General features: G+C 42.0%; 1 protein-coding gene across 1 annotated transcript in view; it reads right to left on the reverse strand.

Moving 5' to 3' along the window:
* Window positions 1–19,339, reverse strand: part of Slc7a14 (solute carrier family 7 member 14) — a 102,899-nt gene that overhangs the window by 41,866 nt on the left and 41,694 nt on the right. Inside the window, exon 2 of the mRNA XM_047563042.1 lies at window positions 9,409–9,860. Within this exon, the coding sequence (XP_047418998.1) occupies window positions 9,409–9,712 (304 nt within the window). The 5' untranslated portion in view covers window positions 9,713–9,860. The remainder of the gene's footprint in view (window positions 1–9,408; window positions 9,861–19,339) is intronic.

The following is a 19,339-nucleotide window of genomic DNA, read 5'->3' on the forward strand; positions in this document are numbered from 1 at the left end:
TCTTCAAGGAATAGTTATGATACAGAAACTATCATGTTCAGCTACATATTAATTCACTTACATCTATTATGTTCCTCTATAGATGATGAATCTAAGGTCTGGACAGGTTATCAGTTTATCCCAATCTTTACCCTTTTATGCCACAAATTTAGAAAATGATATTTGTATGGATAGGAAGAAAATAATGGGTAAAACGGTCAGATTGCTCACAGGTAAAGGTGATTAGCCTGGGGCCCCTGCCACATCCCAGCTGCCCAGAGGGCTGAGGGATCAATACCTTGGCACGCCTATAATTTTCAACCTGTCTGGAAAGTTATAGGTTAAATATATTTGCCAAGTCACCCTGGGGTAAATGACAGAGAAGGGGTTGAATGGAGATAGCTCAGCTGCAGGGACTAAATACACCTGGTTCCCAGATGCTGGGTAGGATTGAAGGGTGTGTATGTATGGGGAGTTGAGACAATGGGCCTTTCTTAAAGTAATCTTTCCTTTCCTGAGTTTATCCTAATTCATGTTACGGACAACCACACTCAATCTCTTCATTTGCCGGGGAAGTTCCAGACATCAGGAGATGTGACTGTCTTGCCCAAGGGCCTCAGGCTGCCCAGTGGCAGAGCCGGAATGAGGTTTCTGGTGTTTTCACTTCTGACCTGGACCCTGTTGTCTCTGGTAGTGATTACAGTTGTTTCATGGGTGCTTGGCTTGTCTCTTCTCATGTCTTGTTGCTTTGTCTCAGAGTTCTTTCCTGTGTTCAGCAGCATGTCCCGCCATGCTGAGACCAGAGCAGGTGGCTAGTCCTTCCACAGCTACACTAGGTGCTCTTGATATACACTGTCCACTTTACCTGGTCTTGCAGACCCGGTAAATATAGAAGGAGTCCAGGATTTCCTGGATTGCCAGAGGAAACTCATTTTCATCATTTGAGAACCTTGCAAATTTCTATTAAAATGTGATCACTTTCTCCAAACTAGTAACTGACATCCTTCCTACAAGGGCTGTCAATCAAGCCCTATATAGAAGAGCTACATGAACTTTACAACACCTTTCTTTTCGCTGATGACAGGTGACAAAAAGATAGAAGTCATTCTCATGACCTAATTTACAGAAGTTTAGATCTAGGAAAGTGCTCTCCTAATCAATAGAACAGGATGAAATACAGGCTCTTTTGAAACCCCAAGAAGTGTGAGTGTTTCCTCTATTCATTTGATTCTCAGTGATGAGTTTTTGATTTGGGGATATACATCTTTGTGAAGTAGGTTGGGGGTAACAGTCTCTGGGTCAGGCAGAATTAATTGAATTCATACTCAGCCTTTGTTTTTGACTGTCTTTTGGTCCTGGACAAGTCACCTAACCTGTCTGACTTCAGTTTTGTCCTGCAAAATGCAAAATGGCATTTATTTTGTAGGGTTTTGTAGGAGGATTATGCAATTGGTCCCACTAATGCTAGGGACGTCAAAATTCCTCAAACTTTTGGCTATGATGATGAGCCATAACACAGAGACACTAATATCTGCATGGCAAAGAGGATGAAAGGACTAACTGAGGTAAGATGGGTATAGTATTTGGTGTATAGTATTTGCCTAATAATAATAATAATAATAATAGTAAAAAAAGTAAAGGCTAACATTTATCAAACCCTTGCTGAATTATATCTTAGAGTTTTATGAACTTGCAGGTAGCTGTTACCCTTATTAAGATTTCAACATTTGATTGTGTAGTGGATCCTGTTTTGGAGAGCTACTAACCCTAGGATGGAGGACGGACATGCGCTTGCTCATATTTGCATTTCCTCCCTGCCTTCTCAGTATTTTTGTTTCTCCAATCCCCAAGTGTGGTGAAGAGCTGTCCTGAGAGGTGTTTTAGGGAACAAACAAATCCAAGTGTATGGAACGAATGAGTGATCTAGATCACTGAGAAGGGGTTGCAAAACCCCAGCCCTCCTGGTTCACCTCTCAAGTCTGCCTTCAATTTGAGGAAGGGAAATTGGTTTGTTGTTCTGAAAAATAAAACAAGTGAACTCATCAGACTCTACATAGATACTCTGAATCTTCAGAAATCTTTCATTGAAAAGATTTCTATGTCATGGAAAATCCAACTTGAGATGAATACTGGAACGGGAGACTGTGTCTGTGTCCCCAGGAGAAGGCTAGGAGACTCACCAGAGCTCTGCTCCCCTACCGCCTCCCCAGGGATCCCATTATGACTGGGCTCACCTGATGACCATCACAAGGTGCAAATGAGAGTGGCAGAAAGTACAGCTTATAAACCCTAATGCTAACCCTAACCTAAGAGTGCCCAGAAAAATACAACTCACTGTGCTGGCCTTCATTGCTTTTTGGACTCAATCAATGAGAATTGATCACAGCTTGTAGATCCACATTGAATGAGAAAGATTTACTTGCTTCAAAGATCTCAGAGACAGGCCCCTGAACTGGAAGAAAATGAGCTATGGGGTCCAACCTCTTAGGTCTGAGTTCTGACAGAACTAAACAGCTGTGGAACTCTCAGGAAGTTCCCTTAACCTCTCATCCTGCTCCTCCTTGGTAGAAGCCACCTCTCCCTCCGGAGGGTGGGTGAGGATGGAGGGAGGAACCGCACGCAGGCCCTTCTGCAGTGCACGTCACACACCAGAGCCCAGCTCCCTCGGTGGCCCTTTTGCTAGAGTTTTCTGTTTCTCCTTTCACCGTCTCTTACCATAACTGTGTTATAAAATTCATTATTCTGATATCTTTGTTTCAAAGACATTTATTGCACGTCTCTCTTTGGATGGAGACTATTTCCCCTTTCCCTCATTGTCCCTCATCCCCCTGTACCCAGATCCTCTCCATTCTAAAGCTTCCTTTTGACGGTCATGGTCAGGGACTAGGGCCTCATAATTTCTTGCTTGTTTTGTGTGATATGAGTAGATTCTTCCCCCATGGTGTTACTGCTCATGTCACTGAACTTCTCAATGCCTGTAGAATGACTCCTAACCTTCCTGGTTTGACAAGTTTGAGGGCTTGACAGTGACAGGCTCAGAAGAGGAAGGTGAGGTTGAAGAGAAAGTCTGCTTATCAATGAGACAGGAGGTGATAGCCAAGAAGAGAAGGTTGAGGACCTTCCCTAAAGTCATGGAAAATTGGAGTGTCCTATATTCAAGGGTAAGCTTGCTGTCCACTGGGATTGGCTGTGTTACATCCTCCATTTCTGGCCCACACTTGCCACTGTGGATGCAACCTTGCATTGCCTATGCCTTGGGGAGAGGAGAGTTGGGTTATTTCTGCTTAATGATCATGTAAAGAAAAGAAGCAACAGGAGGTGATGTGCTGAGTGTTGATAGAGGCTCCATGGAGGTAAAGATTCAGAGCTAGAAAACTCCAGGGAGCTGGGTATGGTGGCACATGCTCATAATCCCCATGGCTGGGGAGGCTGAGGCAGGAGGATCACAAGTTCGAAGCCAGCCTCAGCAACAGTGAGGTGCTAAGCAACTCAGTGAGACCCTGTGGCTCAGTGGTTGAGTGCCCCAGAGTTCAATCCCCAGGACTCAAAAAAAAAAAAAAAAAAAGTAAACTCCAGAGAAAGGTCAGCTTCATAACACCCTAGACACATTGAGGGGGACTTTAGATTTTTTAGCTATACATTGGCAGAGAATCAGAACCAATTTTATTTGAATATCTCAGGATGAATTGTCTTCAGCTAACTGCTAGAGATCTTAGGGGTTATACATCTATCATAGGTGTGGTATTGACAGACACCTAAAAGTATCCTTTGGGTTAAGGACAATTCCTTTTCTATTTTTGGTACTGCTCAGAATTATTATATGGTGGGGACCTAATCAATTTTTCTGAACCATATTTCATCAGATTTTTGACAACTTTTCTTTTGGATAGATAATAACAACGACCTGCATTGTGTACCAGGCAGGGGATGCTGTGTGTACATACTGTCGTTTAAATCCTTACTCAAACCATTTGAGATATATGGGTATGAAGGGTTATTATAGAAGGTGTGTGAGTTTAGGAGTCTCTTAGATGTATATTATGCCTGAAGTTCAGCTTTGGTAATGTTAAAAGAGAACTGGATATAAACCTAGGCGGGGAAATCAAACCTGTCATTCTTCCACCATTCAAGTTCAGAGGAGTCTCTTGGGGCTTTGAATGGCCAGATGTTGCTGGTTTGATGACTTTGCTTTGTTTCATCCCCAGCCAACTAAATTAGAGAAACTCCAAAAAGCATCCTGCCTCCACCCCTCAGTCTCTCCACAAAGCTGTAGGTGGGAACCAGGAAGAAAAAAAATGATTTCCTTTATCTGGTTTTTATAATCTGCAATATACACAAGGGTTTTTAGGGTTGGCATGGGCATGGAGTCTGATGGTGGCCTACTGAGCTATTACAGAGTAGATAAGCCCTTTAGGACACAGGGGGAAAGGTTGCAGGCCCAGCTGCTTCCTCTGATAAGTTGCCTCCACTTGGGACAGGCCTGTGGGCAGTCATGGTGTTGGAGCAGAATTGGTAGGAGGAGCTTGGGAAGTCACTGGACCTTTGGGTCTTGTCAAATGTAAAGAAAGTAGTTTCTTTCTGAGTCAATTTTGCTTCGTGTTATAAACTGGCTTGAGGGAATGAAGTCACATGGCCAAGAGAATCGCTTGAGAGCCTGCTGACCAAGGAGATTCTACTTGAACGTGCTTCCTCTTTGTGTGGGTCATGGCTACAGCAGAGGGTAGGCCCTAGTTCCTGTAACACAGTTCTCAACTCTGGCTGTACATTAGACCTCCCCTTGGGAACCTTAAAAATGACCAATCATTGGGCTCTACCCCCATTCAGTTGAATTAGAATTTTGAGGAGTGGAGCATGGGTATTGGTACTTTTAAAAAGAAATAAATAGAAATTAAAGAAAAATTAACAGAAAAGTCACACTCTAGGTGAAAGTATTTGCAAAAAATACATATCAAATAAAGAATGTGTATCCAGAATATATATAGAACCCTTAAAAGTTAATAATAGGAAAACAAATAACCCAATTTAAAAATGGCAAAAGGTTTAAATAGACACTTCAACAAGGAGAACATTTGGATGGCAAATAAACATATACCAAGATGTTCAACATCATTCGTAATTAGGGAAGTGCAAATTAAACCACAATGAGATATCACTGTGTTTCCTTTTAAACGGCAAACAAACCAACAACCACGAGTAACAACATCTGACAATTCTGAGTGCTGGTAAGGAATGGAGCTATTAGAACTCTGATAACTGGCATGAATGAAAAATAATGCAGCCTTGGAAAAAAAGTTTGACTCTAATAAAGTTAAACATCCACTTACCATACAAACCAGCAATTCCACTCCTAAATACTCACTCATGAGAAATCACAACTGGTGTTCACACAAAAACCTGTACATGAATATTTACAGTGACTTTATCCACATTGACCACAGACCGGAAACGACCCAGTTGCCCTTCAACTGGCAAATGGATAAACCAACTGTGGTGTTCTCACACAGTGGGATACCACTTAGCAGTAAGATGGAACCAATCTCCAACGCACATGACAACATAAATGAATCCCAGTGACATCTCTTACTAAGTGAACAAAGAAGATTCAAAAGGTTACAAACTGAATGATTCTTTCCATGACATTCTTATAAAGGCAAAACTGTAGGGTCAGAAAAGGGATGGGCGGTGGTCAGGGACTGGGGGTAGAAGGAGAGGATAACTAGAAAGAGGCAGCAGAAGGAATATCTGGGGGCCATGGAACTCTTCTGTATCATGATTGTAGTGAAGGTTGTATGATGGTATGTGTTTGTTATACTATACTATGTAATTATAACTCAATAAAACTGACTCCTCAAATTCATTATTCCAGGAAAAAAGGAAAAGCTCTCACGTGATTGGAATTAATAGTCATGGTTGAGTGTTGTTCTTGGCATAACAGATTTGTATCCAGGCTCTGTCATTTAAACCTTGGTTTCCATATATGTAAATTTGGAGATAATAAACCTACTTCTATTGTTTGGATGTGGTTTGTCCCCCAAAGGTTCTTTTGTAAGTACCTTGGTCCCCAGTGTGGTGCTGTGAGAGATGGTAAGACATTTGTGTGTGTGGCAGGGGGCTAGTTGAGAGGTGCTTGGGTCATTGAGGGTATTGCCTCAGAAGGGATTAAGGTAGTTCTGGTGGGATCCTGGTTACTACCTTTAAAAGTAAGTTATTACAGAAAAGTAAGATTGACCTCTTTCCTGTCTCTTGCTTTTTATCTCACCACATGATCTTTCCCTCTCACACATGATGCCATCTGCCACAATGTGATGATCAAAAGGACACTTTACCAGAGTTAGTGCTATGCTCTTGAACCTCCAAAACTGTTAGCTAAATAAACATCTTTTCTTTATATGTTATCCAAACTCTGGTATTTTGTTATAGCAATGGAAAACAACTAAAACACCTATCTTGAGATATTGTGCTATATGGTGAGCATAGAATTTTGCACAAAATAATAATAATAATCAGTTATTCAGTGCTATGTGCTAGGCATTACACAGTCAATTTTTAGGCATCTCATTTAGTTTTCACATCAACTCTATGAAGCAGGTATTTTTATTTTTCAAGTGGAGAAACTGAGGCTCAGAGAAGTTACAAAACTTGCTCAAGCTGATTAAACCAGATTCCAAGCCTAAACTAAACCTTACTGGTTAGTGAATCATTTCAAAATCTGTATTTTAAACATCCCTCTCTGATGTCACTTTCTAGCCTTCCATCTCCCTTTCTCAGTATTTTTATTCCCTTGATTTCCTGATCTCATTGACACCTCCAGTTTCCTCGGATCCGACCACTTTCCATGAATCATTATCGCTTTCATGTTTTCACTTCCCTCCTCCTTCAGCCAACATTATGTTGTTCAGCATGGTTTACTTTTGTTTTGCAAATGCCTTAACTCCACTGCTCTTTCTTCCTGGGCTTGAAAAAGCCAAATTTAGTTTTTCCTATTAGCAATTATTGCTGGATATAAATGCAACACTGTTGGAGACTGGACCTGCAGGTGAGCCAGGTTTTAACTGAGGTCAGAAGGTGAAAAGGGCCATGTATATACAAGGGTGGAGACAGAGGGAAGGGGACTCTACGGAATAAGAAGCAGTGGGAACGTTGGTCAAGGGAGAGGCAATATGGGATGATAATATGGGAGTGGACAGAAGACAGTGGGTGAGAGGGACTTTAGTGACCAAAGATGCTAAGAGAGGCCTGGTTGAAGGACACTGCTGCCGATGTGCTAATGTTAGCATGAGTTATTTTGGTCCTGGCCATGGCTGGGGCTCTAGGAGGATTCTGGCTGGCCCAGCAGGGAGATGAGTCAGTCACAAAGTGTAGAGGCGTGTTCTGCATGGGGCTATATGTGGCGAAGGGGAGAGGCAGGGTTTTTTCCCTTCTGGTGCCTGAGGCAATGGTGAGGACATCAGTTACTGGGAAGTACCAGGGTCTGTGGTGTAAGTGTTTAACAACTAACCCCCTGAGAAACAGCCACACAATGACAACAAACCAATAGTCCCACCATCCCTGGTTTCAGGTCAACAATGTAAAATCACTGATTGTAAAGTTGGAAAGAGGTTTGCACAGCCAGGGGTCTTGGCAGCTGGTGCAAACTGGCTCCAGCACAACAGTGCTCCTGTTGGTGCAAAAGTCAAAATCGTACAGTGCTTATGAGTATGGAGGGAGGTGGCAGGTTCCCAGGATGCAGCTCGACCAGGTTCTGGTTTCTGCAGCACCGTGAAGGATAATTATGATGATTTACTCTCAGGTGGTCTGGGGTCTGAGTCAAAATAGTATGAGGGGGCTGGGTGCGGTGCTGCACGCCTGTAATCCCAGCAGCTTGAGAGGCTAAGGCAGGAGGATCACAAGTTCAAAGCTAACCTCAGGAACTTAGTGAGACTGTAAGACACTCAGTGAAACCCTGTATCTAAATAAAATATGAAAAAGGGCTGGAGATATGACTCAGTGGTTGAGTACCCCTGGGTTCAATCCCCAGTACCAAAAAAAAAAAAAAAAAAAAAAAAATAAGGTATGGGGTTTAGAGAAAATTGTGTAGGCTTCATTAGCTGGGAAGAACCTGAGGCATCTGCCTATGCCTCCTAGTTGTATGTCTGCCTTTGTCCTATCATCTCTGATAATAATTTTAGATCTATGAATTTATGATGAATAAATTTCTTCGTCAAAAATGTTTGAAAACAATTGCAATCATGTTACTAGAATCTCAAGTATCCACCAAATTCACTCATGTGAATAATTAATTTTCATCCGTTAGGGAGAAGAATCCCTTCTTCTGCAGAAACTTCAATTATTAGCGTATCCATGCACATGAGAGTGACTTCAGGAAAAGGGGACAGTGGTAAGACTGACAGGAAGATCAGTCACGACTGATCTTTTTCTTATTAAATTAAAAAGATGTCAGATACAAACCTGCAGGCTTTCAGATTGCGTGTTGGTGGTTTATCTTTGCATCACGTGTGTGTGAAGACCACTTGACCTGGATGGATGGTGTTAGTGCCATGCTTTTCTTGTAGTGGTTTACACGGAACTCCTGGTGGAAGTTAGGATTCCTACTTCTTTTGAAACATTTGAAGGGACCAAATGCTCACTGCCAGTCGTGGGTTGATCCACATGATCTGCCACGCACATAACCATTATACTTTTGCACTATCACCACTAAGAAGCAGGAACTTTTCCTTTCCCTTCTTTTTCAAGTTGTCCATTGACCTACTTCTGGTATTCAGGAAAGGTACTGCGGATTGCAACTCAGGAGAAGAGGGGGAAGAGGGAAAGGCAATAGGCAGGCATTCCACAAATTATCAACTTGTATGTCCTGGCGCCTTCTTTTTTAAAAGTGAGTTTTATGGCTCTCAAGGAGAGAGGAGGAACTTGTTGACCCACCTCTGCAGAGGATCTATCTGCTGAGGTGGGGCAGATGGCATTTTGTGATTCTCACAGTGGCTTTAAATCTCCTAGCTTGGCTTCCTTCTTGAGAGGCACAATATCAGTGTGAGGCTTATCAAATCCTAATTGTGTCAGATTTATTGACTTATCATTTTGCTATTCTAGTCTTTGTTATTTTTATCCTTTGCCCCTCCCCTAAAGGATTACCTATCTTCCAATGAAAGGGAGAGATAAATAAAAATAGAGCCATCAGAACATAACAGAGAATGAGAAATTGGGAGACATCTGGGTACCAGAATAATTATTTGCATTGAAAAAAACAAAGAACAGGGAAGCTGTTACAGCTGTGTCAAGACCAAGCCCCGATCCACCTGCAGTGAAGGCCAAAAGAGAACACAATGAACCATGTCACTGCCACCTAGTACATCTCAGCACCGAACGGGAAGTGGGATGAGCAGTACCTAGTTCAGCAAGCACACCGTCCACTTCCCTCCCTGAGACAATTACCTGATAATATAGACGCCACGGCAGCAATGATGAAGGACACAATGACACCAGGTCCCGCCATTTCCTTGGCCACCAGACCAGACACCACATACATGCCAGTGCCCACGCAGCTGCCAACGCCAAGAGAGATGAGGTCCATGGTTGTGAGCACCTGGGCGAGCTTGGTGCCGTGTGCCGTGGTGGCCCCAGTTCCCTCCAGCATGGACTCTACTGGTTTGGTGCGCAGGATCCTAGAGTGCATGGCATACCAGGCAGACCCCCACTGCACCCGCCGGGGGTCCAGCGAGGACAGGAAGCCACTCATCTTGAGTAACAGGAGTCGCAGTGAAGGTCAGCTGATGGAAGAGGGCTACGGAAGCCTTAGTGGATGGTTCTGGAATTCATCTAGTGAACAGGGATCTCCCTTTTAGGAAAGGTCCACAGCAAAGCAGCCTTCTCCTGGGCATGAATATCTGCACACACACACAAAAAAGAACACGAGAAAGGAGAGGATGAGAAACAAACGAAGACTTGGAGGCGTGGTTGACGTTCATGTCCTGAACTGGGGCAGCTGTGCTCACAACATGGGAAGGTTCCATTTGCCCTGCTGTTCCCCTCCAGTTCTAAATGACAGTCTGAAGCTTACACTGTGTTGCACAGTTGTTCACAAGGGGCGCCATGAGTCAGGGCTCTGACCCTTATGCTCTGGGACTTTGGGTAAGCCACTTCTCTGTGCTTTGGTCTCAACTGTCTAATGGGACAATCAAATCCCCTCCTACTGTTGATGTGACCATTAGATGAGTGTATGTCTATAAGAAGCTTAGGATAGCGCCAGACGTGTGGAAAGTGCTCTTCTGTCTCAACTCTAAGTTCTTATCTCTTGGCTTGGCCAAGATTTCATTTGTGATTCTTGGGCATGCTCCGTGGGGTCATAATACCTTTATTTTTCACACAAGGATATAAAATGAGACCTATGCTTCTCAAAAGGTGTTATACCACCCATGGGGTTATTTTGAACTTGGTTTTCAAGTAAAATTAAAAAATGTGTTGGACACTTTTTGCTCTTGAAGATTAGGGTGACAAAGAGCCCTCCTAGCATTTGGGGCTGGGGCAGAGACAATAAATGTGTAGGACAGTGTCATGTCACACAGCTTTCAAATATCTTGCCTGACATTCCTGTTGATGAGAAACCTGGTTATGATGATCTAAGGCTAGAACAATGTTGGATTGTTTTAATATGCAAGTATGTTGAATTCTCTGGGAAAGTAACTACAGGGGTTGTAGCTCAGTGCTTGTCTAGCACATGTGAGGCACTGGGTTCCACCCTCAGCACCACATAAAAATAAATAAATAAAATAAAGGCATTGTGTCCTTCTATGACTATTGTATATATATATAAAATATATAATTTATATAATATATAAAAATATATACAATATAATATAATATAATAATATATAATATAATTTATATATAAATTTATAATATATTTATATATTTTATATATATATTTATATAATTTATATATATAATTTATGTAATATATATTATATAATATAATATATATAATATATATTATAAATTATAATTTATATATAAAAGAAAGTAACTACAGAGTAAATCAAAGGAAGGTTATAATTTGTTTAGTTCAGAACTTAAGATGAGTTGTCCGCCATTTTGGAAAATCAGCATTCCCTGCAGTGCCACTCATGGTTTGTATATGTCCTGTAACAGCCTGTCATTAGGAACTGGCACATTTGCAGTGATACTTCATATTGTGCCAGCATCTGACAACTTCACTTGGCTATGCCTGGAAATTTACATACAGAAATAGGTTGGATATGGGCATGTTATCTATGAATTCCACTTCAGGATTCTTATAAAAAAGGATACTGGGTCTGACAGAGTTGAGAATTATGGTTTTAGGTGATTTCTAAAATGTTGTAAAATTAGAAAATACAAATATTTTATGAAGCTACTTTCTTTGGAAGCCAGAAACTTTATGAGTCTATAAATAATTTTTTGCATTATAGCCAAACATTGTTTCCAAGTACTATACTGTTAAGCCTAGACATTTACATGTATAATAAGTACCTGCTTACATAATCTACTATTATTAATTAATACTACTTAGCACTTAATGTACCACTTATCTGTTTCTGAAAGCTTTGCAAACACTATCTAATTAGAAAAATCAGGTGAAGTTCGGCAGTTTGGTTCACAGGGGTTGGGTCACAGCCCTTCTGGTTTCATTTCCTCCTGCAAACTAGAGTGTCTGCATTTCCCCTCCTCTTCTATCCTTTCCCTTCTCCTCCTCATCCCCAATCTCCTCCTGTACCTCCTCCTCTTCCACGAGTATACCAGGAAGGCTTCTAGAACTGTGTTGGTTGCAGTCTTACAGGGAAACGTGTGAACACACCTATTTCATTTCAATTCATCCAGTATGTACTGAGCATTTGTTAAGTGCCAAACATGGTGTTAGGTGCCTGAGTTCTGGAACTTTTAGTCTGGGATGGGAGATGATACCCACCCACTTCACGTTGCAAGTAGCCTCGTTTGTTATTTTTTTGTCTGAGATGCTGTCTTTTGTTATTTTTCTTATTACAGAAGCATTACATGCCCATTGCAGACAAGTGAGACAATATAAATAATAAAAAATGAGTAAATAAAATACTACCTACTAGCAATGACCCATCATTAGCCCTTGATTCATACTCTCTCAGACCCTTTTCTGCATGCATATGGGTAAGCATCTATTTGTATGGATATGTGTGTGTGTGTGTATTTTATAAGTGGGATTATACCACTTATGATGACTTAAATTTTTCTTGTTTTGCTTGACATTATGTTTAAATGTTTTCTCGCATCTATAGTTTAAGTAACTGAATAGTTGCTTCACCATTATGGTTTTGCCAGTATTCTTATTCATAAAACTGATTTCTTGTCTTGGCTTTATTTCATTCATTCATTCATTCAAGAAAATATGCACAGCATCTTTTCTGTGACAGCCAACCTTGTGCATCAGTTGCTGTGGTAAATAAGACATCCAAAGTCCTGCTGTCCTGGAGCTGATATTTGGTGAGGAGAGACAGAATACACTGGTCAACAAGTGAACAAATCCTTCCAGAGATGGGTGATGACTGTGTTTTTGGTGGCTTATGTCTCTCCCCCAAATTCATATGTTGAATCTTAACCCTCAAAACCTCACAATTGTGGCTTAAATAAAAACAAGGTCACTGTAGTTATAACCAAGTTAGGATGGGTTCTCTCATGCAGTAGGGTGGACTCCTAACCCAATATGATTGGAGTTCTTTTAAAAAAGGAACATTTGGACACAGACACATAAGGACAGTACCATGTGTATACAAAGAGTTTGGGGTGAAGTACAAGACAATGAACAACAAAGATGGCTGGCAAACTACCAGAGGCTGGAAAAGAGGCTGGGAACAGGTTCTTCCTCACAGTCCTCAGAAGAAACCAACTCTGGACACCTTGACATTGGCTTCTAGCCTACCGCACTATGACATAATAAAGTTCTGTTGTTAAAGCCAGTCTGCCAGTCTGCAGGACTTTGTTATGGCAGCCCTAGAAAACGAATACGGCTCTAGAGGAAATAAAATGGAGTGGTGGGAGGCAGGACAGTCTCTACAGACAGGGCATTGGCTCCTCAATGACCATAAGGAGCCAATCATACCAGGTGTCAGGGAAGGGTTTTCCTGGCATAGTGCGTCTAGAAGGCAGGGCAAAGTGTGGGGTCTCCCAGGAACTGTGTGACTCCTACGGGGCAGGGAGGAACAATTTGAGTGTCCTAAGTTAGTTGAGTGTCAACTAACTTAATCCTCACAACAAATCTGCCTTTGCAGAGGAGGTGATGGAGGCCAGGAGAGGGCAGTCATTTGCCTACAGTCCAGGTCACCAAGCTCTTAAGGGACAGAACCAGAACATGACCTTGGGTATCTGCTTACAGAGCTCACATCTGGACTCCTGCGTCTCCTGCTGGAAGTGCATGGGGGTAAGACTGCGAAGGGACTGATAAGCCAAGATAAGCAGTTTGAGTTTGACTCTAAATGCCTTGAGAAGTCATTGGAGGGTTTTATTACTTTTCTAAAAGTAGCTGCTGTGCAAAGTTTAGCTGAAGAGTCAGGGCCCGAGAGACACTTTAAATCAGTCCTGGGATGGACGTATGCGAAAGGTGAGTGGGATATGGGTTTGCTGCAGAGGGAGGCTGCTAAGTGAACAGAATCTTGGAGCCAGTGCCAGTGCAATTCTGCAGGCAGGGCAGAGCCCACACATAAAGGGAGGCAGACAAACTTTCACAGTGGAGAAGGGCCTCCTGGGCCACATGATGTTGGAAAGAAGGAGAGTGGCCCCATGGCAGGGCATGGCCATGGTAAAGGCAGGTGGCTTTGTTCCCAGCTCTGTGAGGAGTGGGACATGCGTTTCCCTATCTTCAGGCTCCTCTGCAGTGGTTCTCCATCTTGATACACATTGGGATTATCCAGGGAGTTTTCAGGAACACTGGTATCTCAGCACCATCCAGACATTCTGATTCAAGTCGTCTAAGGTGTGGCTACATATAGGGATTCTTTAAAGTTCTAGAGCAGCAGGGCTGAGGCCCCATGTCCCTGACAGGTATAACCACTCAAGTGGGCCCTGGGGTCCCACAGATATTTCCTGCTTCCTGTCCTATCCCGGGCAGGTGGTGGGGTCTCTTCTCAGCTCTCCTCTGCAGACAACCACTCTGGATACCACACAAGTATCCCAGGAAACTTGTTCTGGTCAGACACTGTCACAAAGGACGCTGAGAAATAAGTCAGGCTTATTAGGGAGACAGCAGCTTCTATTTGCATTCCATATACGTGATAATTAGAAATTGTGGTGAAAATGTGGATAATTAACTAGAACAAAGATGGAGGGTAGCAAGAATTCCTTGCTGGCTCAATTCCCTTCATGCAAATCCACTGAGCTCTTGCTTTATTGATGCAAATAGGGGCTTGGGGGCATTTCCTTTCTTGGTAGGAAATTTACTGGAGAGAACAAAATGTACAAAGGAAAACATGCTTCTAGGTGACTATTGACAATATCCATATTCATTACCCTCAGATTATGTTAATCAAAGACAGCTTTGGAAGCTTATTGCTGTTGTCTTTCCAAGATGAGCAATAAATGCGTGTTGTGCTTTCTCTAGCACTTTAATTCAAGTTTCTCAAAATACTTCACTGCTATAACTAAGGAAGGCTTATGGGGCCTCTGGGAGGAAACAGTCATCCTTGTGGTGTTTGCCTGCATGTCTGAGGGTTCATGGGCTCTAAGTATAATGATGGTAAGAGCTGGTTTGTTTCAGAATGAAAATGATTATGGTTTAGAAACTCACTGAATAGGTAGGATTATAGAATGAGATTAGAGTCTAGCTTTGGAGGTGAGGAAGGGAAGAAAATGAAGGATAACAGAAGTAAATAGTCAAAAAAATATCATTCCTGACTGATTTTGCAAATATACCAAGGGATTATATAAATCCCTTCAGAACATTTCCTGCGAATAGTAGTACAGGCTTTGCCAGAGCATCTGGGGCAGCAGGGAACACTGGCTCATGGAACAGGGAACCACTGTGCATGGTTGGACAGTTATGATGGCTGCAAAATCCTTTGCATCAATGTCCCCAGCCAAAACGAGGTTATAGTGAGAGTAAAAGTAGCCTGGTTTTATGAGCTCTACCTGGTGATTGCTGGCAGCCTCAGTGCCATCCCACTCCTGTATCCTGGGGTCCTGGGCTAACCTTCCCACCAGCCTCACTGCTTCTCCTCTGGATTGAGCTACTGGCTTCTGATTAAGGTACAGTTGGGGGCCAGTTTCCATGGGTTCAAATTCTGGCTCTGCCCTTACTAGTTAAGCGATCTTGGGCAGAATCTCTCAATGCTTTAGTTTTGCCATATGTAAAGTGGGGTAACCATGGTACCAAGCTCACAAGGTTGGGGTAAGGAGTGAAGGAGCTAATGAAGTGAGAAGCTTTTAGCACAGTGTCTTTCATACAGTGAGTGCCAGGGAGAATTAGCCAATATCATCCTGTGCTGGGCCCTGACCAGGTCTTCTTGATCCCTACTGCAAACTTCCCTCCTATCTCCATTTCCCCAGCCAGATCTCTGAGAGTGCTTGGCCTGCTTCCCAGTCTTTACTTAGGTGTTTTTTTCCTACTCAAACTTCCCTGGGTTTTTCCTGACTGTAGACTGCATGATCTGGTACTCTCTTGGTTACCTTTCTCAAGCTTGTAGACACTGGCTTTCTTTTTTCCTGTACCTTTATTTAAATGGGCTCCTTGGCAGATTTCTTGGACCCTGGGGTGCAATATCTCCTTTCGTTCTTCATACCCTTGACCTTTCCCCGCAAGGTGCACATACACCAGTGGGTGTCTAAGACATGGTGGGCCCACCCATAGTCACCATCTGATCTCTGAAATCATGATCCCCTCTGACCTTGGCACCTGCAGCTACACTGTTTCTCTTCCTTCCAAACTTGCTTCATACAGCTCTGTTTGCACCCCAACTGTGGATGTGGTTGCATATCAGTTGCTATGACTTTATATTGGGTGGCCAGGTATAGGCCAGCTATGTCTGAATATCATGGTCTGCTCAGACCTAACAGAACATCCTAGTAAATTGGATTGAGTTATGTGTCCCATTAACTCTCTTTTACTGTCTGCAGTTTTGCTCTCTGTAACTACACCAATTTGGACTAATCTCCTCATGGGTTAAATCTTCAAGTTTTCCAAGGCAACTAACATTTTTTGGAGTCCTGTCTTCCCTAAGGGCAAACCTTTGTAATTTCTTCTGTGATCAACTGTGCCTCACATGTTATAACTTCTAGATCAATCAATTTTTATTGTTACGTCTTGGGCAGTTTGCAGTTTATTATGGTTGATGTTTTTGGACCTTGAGAGAGTGGCAAGGGATATGTTTTTTGATTGGTCTGGCTCTGTGTGTGTGTGTGTGTGTGTGTGTGTGTGTGTATTCACATGTATGAACATCAGCATGCACCTCCTAAATTGTATAATGCTGGTGCCTGACAAATAAACACTTAAATATACAATTGGATTTAAAACTAGTGTTCCCTGATTTCCTGATTGCTAATATTTCTGATTGCATCTTGCTAGTGTTGATTGATCAAGTCCACTTCAAATAGTTTTTGCTACATATAACTTAATGATGTGCTAGCCTAGATTGAGGTATATGGCATCTCAGACACAGCTGACTTTGTTTTACTTGGGAGGTCTTTAAAGGGGAGTTTTTATCTATTACAACCGCATATGTTAGCTATGCAGAAGAGGTTGTACCAATTCAGTTTCCTTTTCAAAGATTATTTTTTATTTTTCTATTTCTAAAGAAGTCATTGAGTATACTAATTAGTTTTTGCAGGAGTAGCAAGCAATTCTAAATTTCAATAGGTTACACAATGACATTTGTCTCTGGCTGTGGTTCTACTCCAGGCTGTGGGTTGGTTTTAGGTCTCTTCTTAAATCCGGACGGTGTGTCTACTCCATGTGTCTTCTTCTTCTGGGACTCAGACTGATGGAGCAATCCTTGTCTGACACAGGCTGTTCTCTCATGGTGCAGGACGGACTGGGGCTCAGCACTGTTGGAAATGTGAAATGCCTCTTCTGCTTCTGGTGGGAACTGGCACTTCCACTGACTCTCTGTTGACTAAAGTAGGTCATATTACTAAACCCAAAGTTAGTCCAGGGGAATGGATCCTCTCCCATTGGAAGCAGGTGAGTCACATGGCAAAGGGTGAGGTTGTATAATCTTCTTATAAAGGAAGATGTGAATAATTGAGTTGAGAACATCTCACTGAGCCCTGGCTATGTATGAAGCAAAGCAACTGTATTTTTCTTTTGAAACTTTTTCAGAAATAGGTAGAAATCTGTCCATCTGAAGCATAAGCTTACAGAGAGTCTGATATGTTCATTCCTGCACTTCCACAATTAATTCTTTATGAAGATACAAATATTGATCTCCTTTAATGACCAGTTTAAATTAAAAATTCATCTGTTCCACATGGAGTGGAACAAAACAAAGAGAAATCAGTTTGATTTTGTTTGCTTGAAATAAACAATTCTTTAAAAAAGCTCATGAGGGTAGTTGATATTTTTCTGGTCTGGGACAATATTTCTACTTTTAAAAAAAAAAAGAAAAGTTTCACTAGCACAGTGGTGCATGCCTATAATTCCAGCTGCTTGGGAAGCTGACCTGGAAGATCCCAAGTTCAAAGCCAACCTCAGCAATTTAGCAAGGCCCTAAATAACTTAGCAAGAACCTGTCTCAAAAATAAAAAAATAAAAAGGGCTGTGGATGTAGCTCAGTTGTAATGCAGCCTTGGGTTCAATCCCCAGTACAAACAAAAAAGAGTTTCCCATTCTGGTTCCAGTTTTTCAATACAGTGGGGTTGAGAATATGATCAGCCTATGTATTTGGTGGGAATTGTTATAAAAATGCTCTCAAGAGAACATCTGGCATCTATTTGGAGAAGCAAGGAGAAACTTGCTCAGAGATTTGGCTATTGTCATAGAATACCATTGTTTTCCAAAACCTCATCCAGGGAAGGTATCACAGTCTGGCATCACCTTTTCTCTCCTCTTTCATGGACCTCAGGTCAAGGGTCTCAGGTCTCTGCTGGGGGCCATGCATCTATGAATGTGTGGTGACAGCTTGAATCACCTTTCCTTCCCACTGATACCAGGTCAGGTGCCTCAGGACTCTGGATTGTTTCATTTGTTCTTCACTGGACTATAGTCATATCCACAGAGCCAGAGCTCAAGAAACAGGAAAACTGCATTCATCAGCTTTTATTGGGAAACTCTTGTTTTAGAAGGCAAATCACACAAGAAAATCAGTTAAGCCTTTCATGCCACCATAAAATATTTAAGAAGTCGTACTAGAATAATCTTTAAAGAACTGTTTAATAAGTTCCTACTGTGTGCTTAGCTCAGTGGTAGCTATTATGATCATAAAAGACATTACCATAAGATGAGAATATCAAGAATTTAGATGCAAGGAGATTTCAGGGCTGCAACTATCCTCTGTTCATCCTTTTGTGTCCTCTTACCAGTTCACCAGCTGTGTCCTGGGGAACTGACCATCATGGAGCATGGCTCTCTTGTCCTTTGGCTAGATTGGTTAGTGGGAAGATCAGCAAGTCATCAAGAAGGTGGAAGAGAGGGAGGCTAGGTGTTTGTTTATCCCTAGCTGTCCTCTACTAGATCAGTGTGGGTTGACCAAGTCTGTCCATGAGAAACCATGGTCCCTGAGAGGTGGCTTCTGTACATGTCCCCTCTCTCTGGTTCTAATAATCCTTCTTTCTCCTTGCCCTTTCAGGCAGGGGGTGCCACCCATGTGTCTAGCCCCTGTGACTGCAGTTTGCCTCAAGGTTTTTCTCTCCCACACCTTTGTAAAATATCGAAATTGAGTATGTGCTTCCTGATGGATCCTGACTGATACATGGGAATATCCTGAGGCTGGGAAAGATCCAGGACAATCAACCATACTTACTATGTCTACAGAGATATTGGGTTTGAAGTCAGAACAATGAGGTCTGGACTTTGACTCTGCTGCATGACCTTAAGAAAGTCTCTTAAAATCCCTGAGCTGCAAAATTTCCTTCTGAAAGATGAACATAATATGGAATTAAGCATCCTTTATCCAAAATATTTAGGATCAAAGTATTTTGGATTTCAAATGTTTTTGTGGGGGTGGGGATATCTGCATGTACATAATGAAATATCTTAGGGATGGGATCCAAGTCTAAACATGAAGTTCATTTATATTTCATATACACCTTATATACATGGTTGAAGGTAATTTTATACAATATTTTTGGTGCACTTGTGTGCACTTGTGTGACTGTGACACATTACATGAGGTCTGGGGTAGAATTTTCCACTTATGGTATCATGTCGATGTTA

This window comes from Sciurus carolinensis, chromosome 9 (genome assembly GCF_902686445.1).
Source record: "Sciurus carolinensis chromosome 9, mSciCar1.2, whole genome shotgun sequence".
In the NCBI taxonomy this organism is placed as follows: Eukaryota; Metazoa; Chordata; class Mammalia; order Rodentia; family Sciuridae; genus Sciurus; species Sciurus carolinensis.